This window comes from Aythya fuligula, chromosome 1, assembly GCF_009819795.1.
Source record: "Aythya fuligula isolate bAytFul2 chromosome 1, bAytFul2.pri, whole genome shotgun sequence".
Classification (NCBI taxonomy): Eukaryota; Metazoa; Chordata; class Aves; order Anseriformes; family Anatidae; genus Aythya; species Aythya fuligula.
In genome coordinates, this window is record NC_045559.1 from 127,392,930 (window position 1) to 127,402,802 (window position 9,873).

At 39.8% G+C, this 9,873-nt stretch overlaps 1 protein-coding gene across 3 annotated transcripts in view; it reads left to right on the plus strand.

The window, feature by feature from the left end:
* Positions 1–6,395, plus strand: part of CTPS2 (CTP synthase 2) — a 68,716-nt gene extending 62,321 nt beyond the window's left edge. For 2 of the 3 annotated variants that reach the window (XM_032206571.1, XM_032206578.1), the window contains exons 18-20: positions 2,478–2,483; positions 4,273–4,383; positions 5,946–6,395. In XM_032206571.1, the coding sequence (XP_032062462.1) occupies positions 2,478–2,483; positions 4,273–4,342 (76 nt within the window). In that variant the 3' untranslated portion in view covers positions 4,343–4,383; positions 5,946–6,395. The remainder of the gene's footprint in view (positions 1–2,477; positions 2,484–4,272; positions 4,384–5,945) is intronic. The other variant, XM_032206587.1, reaches the window with a different exon arrangement.
* The last annotated feature ends 3,478 nt before the right edge of the window (positions 6,396–9,873 follow it).

Sequence of the window (9,873 nt, forward strand, 5' to 3'; positions counted from 1 at the left end):
GTAAGGCTATCCCTGATGTCCCCTGTTAAGTACTTGGGTCCACCTACTCTGCAGGTGGGAAGACGGAATGACTCATGGTATTGCAAAAGGACCTCTCAGAGTTGCTCCAAAATTAGAGTATGGCATATAGCATTGAAAGGGTTGGACCTCTTTAGAACTGACAGTGGTATATGATGTGTCATATTGATAGTTTTAAAGGCTAAAGGATGTTATCAAAGAAGCACTGTTGAAGAATTACAAGTAGCTGTAACGAAATTCATTTTTTTGAAGGTGAAAAGTGATCAAGAAAGATTTTGTGAGTTACACTTTTCAGTAGCATAACTAACCTGTCACTTAATACTTCATAAACTAGAATGTGTGATATCCTTAGCAGCATAAGTTAGCAGGACAAATAGGATGAAAGGAACTGTCCTACTTGTCCCAAACAATAACACATCTGGCCATCTGGCACAGTGTTATATTTCTGCTATTAGCAAAAGCCTGGCACCGCAGAGGAAAGTGAAGAAAATCGTGTGGCTTGAAGACTAGTCAGAGAGTAGCAGGAGAGGGACTGTTTCACTTAAAAAAGAAAAAAAAAAAAAAAAAAAAAAAGAAAAAGACAATTCAGAAGCCAGGGGTGGCAGCTGTACTGGTAGGGGTTGTATTCTCACCAGCAGGAAGCAGTGCCACAATCCCCAGAGGAGGCAAGAGGAGAGGCTCCAGTGGCAGTCACTGCAACTACTGTTGCAGTTCACTGCAAAGTGAAATACCAGTTGGGTACTGTATTTCTGTTAGCTATGGTTAGATTAGGTAAGGATCAAAGTGACCAAAATTCTTCATCTCTGTAACCTCAGTAGACTGTCTTGAAGATTGACCAGAGGTAGTGACACTATGAACTCCGTGGTTTTTTTTTTTTTTTTTTTTTTTCCCTTCTTCTTCTTGGCCTTATCTTTATACTGCAGACCTCATGGGGGGGAAAAAAAGGACTAGAACTGCTGTGGTGGCCACGGAGTTGCTCACTATCTCCTTTTTGTTATATGAATCTAGTGTTGTAAGCGTGGTTACAAACAAGATGTATATCTTGGCCAAGATGTTTATTAATTTTTGCAAAAACTGAGAGAAAAGTTGCTGAAGGAAGTTATAAGCATATTTTTTCATTTGAGGATTCACTGTGAAAAAGAATTTCATAAAGGAAAAGCCAGGCTTATATGATTTATTTCCCATCACCACACATACACACTTTCATAGCCAGCACATTTAATTAAGATTTATACAGCATATGAAATAGTAGTAGATGTGAGCACAAAATATCCATTTCATTTTTATGTTTAATATCTGTGTAGCAACTCAGTGTTGTTTGGAAGGAAGAAGACATTTATTTACCTGAGAGGTAATGGCTATTTTGTGGTTAATACCACCTGGAGTTTTTCTTCACATTATTTGTCAGTTGAATATAGTTCATATCATAGGAAATGTTAGGAACTTCACATCACTGTTGGTTTGAGGCGATAGCACCCGGGCCCAGATATACCAAGATTCATGTGTGCCTGTTTGTAGCTTAGCTCTTGAAGGAGTTCAGGTCTTCTGGGAGCCTAATTTCATCTTGTTAACATGATGCCACAGGTTCTGGGGATGCTTAGAGAAACAATTCAAACAGATGAAACTGTGAGACTGACAATTACCTGTGTATGAAGCCCAAGGGTTGACCATTACCTCGGTATTTCCCCTCTCTTTCTTGCCACTGTGGCCTGCCTGTTAGAAATAAAATTGACTTACATCCAGCACAACCATTCTAAATTAGGAAAGACAGTGGGGTGCTACTGCAAAACAGTCAAAAAAAGTAGTGACAAGAGCCCTTTTCTGGGAAGTGGATTCAAACCTTGTGCTGACTGGGCAGTGTGGGAACAGGAACAAAGTTGTCATCTGCCAAGTCAGTGGTTTAGCCTCTGGGCTAGTAGCTAGTCAAGCTGCTAGCCACCCTCAGCTTCTACAAGCAGAAAACGGATTGAAAAGTTGGGGTTGATAAGTCAAGGAAGTGACTGAAGCATCCAGCAATGTGTGACAGCTCCTATGGGTAACTGGCTCCAAAACCTGCATCACTGAGGGGGGGAGGGCTGATGATGAGAATGTTTGGTGGAGATAAATGCCTAACTCTCTTCAAGAGATGAAGATAAGCAGCTCTCCATTCACTTCATTGGTCCCTGAGTATTTTTACTTAGATGCCTGAGGGCCTTATAAGGGTATAGGAAGATCTGGGTTATATTTTTGTGCTGCCACTAGGCAGCAAAGACAATAAAAACATGTAATGCAGAGAGCACTCGGTTCTCTGAAGGTTTTGGGCTTAAACCAGAGTTATCGTGGGACTGCACAGCTCTCTGCAATCAGTAATTTTGCTTTGTGTTCTATGGACAATTTTTGCTATTTTGCTGTGATGTGAAAATGTAAAACTGTTTTAATAATACTGAATTTTTATTCCATGTTTCCACGGGTACTTTCAGAAAGAAGTAAGTACAGTGTCAGTGATGTTGTGTTTGTGTGTGTGTGCATCTGGCATGCTTGATCATACTGTTAACAACACTTTCCTCACTTGAACTGTGTAATTGTTCGGCAGCTGGAAAAATAATTGAATTGAGCATTTCTAGTTAGCCTGATGTGGCACAGTCTTTACAAGATCCACATCAACAACATGCAAAGAAAGGGCATAATACTGTAGGCAAAGTCTTAATAGTTGTTAGAACAGTCAGAATATCTACCCTGTCTTGTACAGAAGTTACTACAGTGGTTTGGTGTAGTTGTGGGAGGCTCCCTGAACAGTCAGAGGTAGAAATTAAAGAGATGGCTGTTGGTTCTTCTCCTCCCCTCTCACTCTATTAAAATGGCTATGTTTTTATTTAATCTTTACTCATGTTTTTGCAAAGTGGAGGAGGTGAAATTCGGTCTAGAAAACAGTGCTTAGTAACGAGCATGAGTATGACTGAGTGCAGTTTGTTCACTATTCCACATTAGAGTCTGGATCAAAGATCTCCAGCTGTGGGGTTACATAGTTCCCCTTGAAACACTACAGTTACTGCAGGTCAACTGATAAGGCCGTGTCTAGGTGGGTCACGGGTTGGTTTTGTGCTTGATGACCCAATGGGAGCTCATGCCCAGAGGCAGGGAGTGTTACGTGACTGAGGTCCTGTTGGCTTGGTGATTAAGAGTAAGATGTAACAAGATAGGTATGTGATGGCTGGAGTAGAGGTGATACCCAAGTCTGGCACCCACGCAAACGAGGTCTGACATCCCTACCTGTGTTCTGTTAACCATACACTGCTCTCCGAAGTGTTGCAGAACTGACCAGCATTATTGCTGTTCACATATACTTGTCAGTTCCCCAGACTCCCTTTGCTGGCTTCTAATCTTGGGAAACTCAGATATCTGGAAAACAGACTGTAGAGGTGGAGCTTGGTGAGGAGGAGGTTGAGTCTGGAGGTTTTTCTGAAGAGGTGCAGTGTGTGCACTCACAGTTAAGATAAACCTGGAGACCTGATAGACATCACTGGGTAGATACCACAAGGCCCTGTCCAGCTAACTAAGAATTTGTGGTTTGTGGGTACTTCTTTCTTTCAGTCACTGTGGTGATTTCCGTCCTTCACTGTTTCCTTGTTCTAGCCACTTATAAAATGATCATTTGCATGGCAGCTTGTTCTGTGAAAAACAGTCTATTTCTCTCAGGAAATAACAGAAGGGGGTAAAACCTCAGGAAAAAGTGTCAGGATAATGCGTGGTGGAATGGAAATGATTGATGTTCTTACTGGAAAAGCAAGAATCATAATTTAAATATAAATATAAGCTTTCTGAGTAAATAAAGTCGTCGTCTTTGGTCATTTTCTTTACCATAAAAAAGAAATTCCTTCTAGTCTTACGCTGAATACCTGTTATGCTCCATGCTGTTGATTATGATTGCATGTGTATGGCACTAGCAAACTATAGAATGAATATACAGTATCCAAACAAACAAACAAACCACAAATAGAACATATATATATATATTTTTTATGGTGGAACATTGTCTCTTAGACTCTAGAACATCAGTTCTTAGACTCCAAACTTTCTCGCAGAAGCCCATTTCTATAGAGAAATAGAATATTATATATTCTAAAATACAAAAATTGAGCAGTAGGTTAATATAGTTTTCTGGAAATGGGTTGCATTTGAGGAAAGTGTTTATCATACTCATCATCTGGGTTGGAGGGCTTGAAGTAAAACATGTATTGCTGTTCATATTTTCTAACTGTGTATTGCTTTTAACAGTGACAGCTACAGTGACCTCAGTGATGACAGCTCTCCAGAGAAAGAGTTTCGTAATTCAGAAACAAGCTGAAATGGTTGTATGAGAACACAGAAATGGACAATGCTATTGAGGTAAACTGAATTGTTTTGATACTGCTTTATGACATTTATTTGTTCTTGACTTAAAACAGGAGACAAAGTTACCTTGATTCTCCCCTTTGTTTCAAATCCCGTCTGAGAGCTTATGTTTTCTTCCTTGCCTGCAGCAGTTAATTATTCTCCTTTTCTGCTGCTTAACTCAGCAATTACATTATTAAAGTCTGCTAAGTGTTTTGGGTACAGCTTATATGTAGGATGCTGTACAAAATCAAGTTGTGTTAGTGTTACAAGATACAATGAAAGCACGTTCAAATATCGTGTTTTCTGTTACTTCAGTTTGCAAGTTTGGATCACTTTGAGTACACCATGTTGATACAACTTTTTATTTTGCCTTAATATAACAATGCATAAAATAAAATTACAAGTGAATATGAAATACATTCCAAGATAAATACTTGGAGTTAATCTGCATAGTGATTAATACACAAACAAGTTTTGTAAAATTGTGTCTTTGTTTGCCACAGTGATGCTTCTTATAGGGCTGGTTGTTTTTTTTTGCCTGTAAAGATGGTAGCCTAACATTGCTGGTAGGTGAGATTCCGTTTCAGTCTGGAGATCATATTTCCTGTGAGCCACCTGACCTCTGCAGAGTCTGGGACCACTGCAGAATCTGGGTCTGAATCTCAGTCTCACTTTTCTCAACACACGTTCATCAGAGTTTTATCTGGCAAGGAACTCTTATCCATATGTACATTCACGCTTCTTAGTATTTCTGAGCACTTCTGTAAGCAGGATACAACTTTTCCCTGCTCTGATTTTATTCCAGTCACATCGTGTAGTTACTAAGCAGCTGTGCTTAATCACTAAGCTAGTGATTGAGGCTGTATATGAATGATGCATTTCCACCTGATGATTAAAATACTGTTGAGATGCTAGAAATTGGAGTTTTGTCCTTAGCCACAACATGGGTTTCTTCTGTGACATTTATTTATTCTTCTCTCTCATGCATCACGTATTAAAGATGATACTACATCCCTAAATCGTGAGAAAGGAGAATAGAATGTTGAATGATTGCATGATCTGGTGCATGCAGGTGCAGTACTGATGCATGTCCAAGAATGACCAAAAAACCAAGTAGACATAATGTTTCTTTTCACTCTTGCCCAGATCCTTCCTACCTCCAAACATTGCTATGGCTCTGTTTCTTCAGACTGTCATATAGTGCAGGACAGGCCCTTTAGCTCTGATCTTGCTTTTTCTCAATAGGACTTATGAATGACAATTGTCTGTTTACCATAGCAGTTGTGACTTTTTCAGTGCTTGGATGAATGTTCTTATGTGATGCTTTCAAGCGCAGTAGCCAGTAGTCACAGACATGTCACTGGTGAATACCAACTGTATTCAACAGAATTACTCCAGAAGGAATTCCAGATCTAAACAAATGATAGAATACCTGTAGTGTTTACCATGCAACTACTTTGGAGTTGAAAGAAACTGGCATAAGGATAAGGTAAACTGAGTTACAGAAGAAATGTTTTTAATAATTATTTTTTTTCCTTTTGTTCTTCCTTTCCCTCCCTCTTTTTATGTTACAGAAAGTTGGAAATGGGGCAATACTGAATAGAACAAAGTGGAAGAGTAAGCTGCTTGTGCTCCTTACTACAAGAATACAGTATCTCCTCACATACTATTTTCAATTATTCTCCTTACAGAAAACAGTTCTTCTGTCCTTTAGCAAAATCTGTTTGTATAAATGCTGTTTCTCTTTAAAGATGACGTAAATGGTTGTGCACCTTGGCTGTTAATCATTATTGATCTTGTTCTATATTTCAGAATGATCTTAGGTGAATATGCATTATTTCACCAGTTCACAGTTATTCTTGCTTTGAAGGAAGGCTTGATTGTTTTCATTTCACCTTAGAACAGTAAGATGAAATACATTTGTCTTTGTCAATGAGGAGGGAATACATGAAAAATTTAAGGGGCAGTTGTCCATGAGCAGTAGAGAAAGGTTTTGGGTTTGTTTCCCTGTTAAGCTTGTTGTATGTATGTGTATATATATTTTTCTTTCCTTTTTTTTTTTTTTTTTTTTGGTGTTCAATATGTACAAATGAGAAATTGTTTTTGTATTTCAGCTGTTTGTGATTATAATAATTGATGTTGGATATGCATGTCTTTTCTCTTGGCTTTTATATGTGATTCCATTTGACAAAAATTCAAGTTTGTTTGCTCTGTTTCCCCTGAAAGTCTGATAATATCGAACCTACCAAGTTACAGAAGTGATATTAGAAGGCGTTTTTGTATTCATATTTTGTAAGAGAGAAAGTAAATGCACTCATATTTTAAAATGCAAGCTGTATGCTTGCACAAAAGTTGTAGAAGAACCAGTCATAAACGTGGAGCATAATCTGGGATCCAGTTGTATGACACTCATTTAATTTCAACAATTGAATATAACACTGAATTAAAGTTCACCCTTGTTTTCCCTCATCCAGTAACCACACCATGGTGATGGGACTCACTTGCAGTAGGACAAAACAGTGTATTTAAATTTAGAAATCACAAGTTACTTCATTGTGTGACACCTGCAGGCTGCTCTTGCAAAGCCAGGACAATAGCCTGAATCACTGAGACAGAAAGGGAAGGTGAGAAGTGCTGTACTGCCTGTAAGGCTGGATCCCATTAGCACAGTGGCATCAGAGGAGATGGACCTAAGCTATGTAATTGATAGGCCCCAAATGCTTGAGGCACCCCTTCCTATAAAACATTTTAATTGTTAGTTTTGTTTCACTATGATTTTGGGCAAAGTGGCTTTTTTTTTTTAGTAGATCAAAAGGTAAATATCTGTACAAAAACAAAAAGCACCATGTCTCTCTTACAGTTTTGTAAAACAGTAAGTTTGAGAGCTTTGTATTGCTTTATGAAATCTCAGGTTACTCAAACAATATCTCTCTTCACTAAAGAAGCTTTAATGGTAATGAAATAAAAAGTGTTCCTATGGAAGTGGTTGTTTTAAAGTGTTTTGCAAATATGTGCCTTACAAATAGCAGGTATTGTCAGAACTGGTATCACTTTATGTCTTTCCCAATGAGAGAGACTGGCTACTGGTTTGTGAAAATCAAATCATTTCCTAACTCCATCTGTAATGTTCAAATGTATTTTCAAATATATTTAATGGTATTATTCAGAAGTGTTTAGATGCTGTCTTAAAGAATCTTGGTGCCAGTTGTGAGCTGTGGTGTCAGAGAGGGAATTTTTCAGTCTGTCATTTCCAGTTGTATTGTCTGTGATGTGGCCACATCTGTCTGATGTGTATGTTCCTGGTTCATCAAGATGAAACAGTAGGAGTTAAATGTCCTAGGAAACTGCTAAAGTTGGTTTTTTATAGCTGTGTTACAGAGAAGTTGTGATTTATCTGCCCAAAAAATGAGGGAGAAAAAGAAACACAACATGGAATGGAGCTGGAAACAGCACCTTAATCTTCTAGTGCCCTTCCAAACCTCTTCCTGCTAACTATGCTGCACAAAAGACTCTGTCCTGGAGATAGATGCCCTGTGGCAGTGATGTGTCTATCTCCCACTTGAGCTGATAGAGGCAGCACATGCTATTTCCAAAACTGAAGAAGGCAAACAGGCCTTTTCCAGCCAATTCTGGGCTACATTAGGAAGAGTGTTGCCTTCAGATTGAAGATTTTCTCTCTTCTCTACTCAGTGCTGTTAAAGCCACACTTGGAGTAGTATGTCCAGTAATGGGCTTCCCAGTACAAGAGGAAACATGAGCATACTGGAGAGAGTCCAGTGAAAGACCACGAAGATGAATAAGGGAGTGGAGCGCCTCTCATGTGAGGAAAGGCTGAGAAAGCTGGGACTGTTCAGCCTAGGGAAGAGAAGACTCGGGGGAACTTGGCAAAGTATACAAAAATACTTGAAGGGAAGGTACAAAGAAGATGGAACCAGGCTCTTTTGGGTGGTGCCCCAGTGCCGGGACAAAAGGCAGTGGGCAGGAACTGGAGCACAGGGGCCTCTCTGTCAACACCAGGCAGCACTTCTGTGCTGTGTTGGCTGATGGAGCACTGGCACGGGATGCCCAGAGAGGTCATGGAGTCTCCTCCTTGGAGATCTTCAAAAACCACCTGGAGATGAGCCTGGGCAGCCTGCTCTGGGTTTCCCTGCTCTGGAAGGGGAGTTGGACCAGACAACTTCTAGAGGTCCATTTCAACCTCAAGCATTCTAGGAAAAGGAGTATTGTTGTCATGAGCAGCCTATTGCTAAGCTTCACTAGCTTAAGAGAGAAGAGAATGTGAAAAGCCAAAAGTTTTACACACAATTGTAAGTGTGAAGAAATTATTGCTAAGCATGGGCAGAGGGCAAAATTAGAAAGTTGGATATTTATCCCTTTGAAACCAAATGTTCATGAAGTATGCTTTTTATGTATTTTCAGACCTCTCATCCTGTTCCAGTAAGGATCTCCAGTGGAAATACATTCATTTCCTGGTGTTACATATATAGCAGAGAGCAGTATTTTGTTAGCACTGACAGGACAAGAAAGCCTGCTAGTATGGAAGTGCACACCAAGTTTTATCGAAGTGAGGTTGCTTGTGTGGTTTTTATTTGCATGCGAATAATGAAATTTGGATTCTTGTAAGGGGTAACAATGAAATAAAGCAGTTTGCTCTGGATTTATCATTCCATAATGTCCATATATAGTATATAATCTCCATATGGTATATAATGGAAGAGATATAGAAGAGAGATACATTGACTGTGGGAGCCCGGTCTGCTTCCATGCTCTCTGTGATCTTGTCCTGACAGGCTGTTGAGCAGGTGACTTAATGTACTAAACTGTCTAGACCAGGTACCACTGGTGTAAACTCTTCTTTAATACATGCTTGGAGAACATCAAGCTCTGAAATCTAGATTTTCTATCCTCTGTTGACTCATTGACTGTTGCCCAGGCCCAAGGTCTGTATTTGTAACAGTAAATGAATTAGAGCAGGGACAGTAGTCTGTTCTGAGTCCAACTGCAGTGGTGACGATTGTATCCATTCAGCTAAACCTTTATGGACATGCTGGAATGAGTCCAGTGAAGGGCAATTGAGATGGAGCGTCTGTGATATGAGAGGCTAAGAGAGCTGACGTCATTAGCGTGGAGAAGCGAAGGCTTAAAGGGGGATCTTATCAAAGTATAATGTGATGTTCCCTTCCCTGATGTGAAGGGAATGAAGGTGGAGGAAGACTCTTCTCAGTAGTGCCCAGTGACAGAAGATGAGGCAATGAGCAGGAACTGAAACAGAGGAAATTCTACTCAAATATAGGATATAACTCAGGCATGGTTCTCCTAAAATTTCTCTGCAGGCATCTGAGCCCTGCCTTGTCAGGAAAATATTGGGGGTTTTGAACAACAGCTTGAAAGTAGAGGACGCATTCTCCGCGAGAGCTTCTGCAAACAGGAATTGCAGCCCCAAGCCAAAGGAAGTTTTTGGCAGAGAAGAGGCAGATTGGCAATGACCGCAAGGGCACGGCC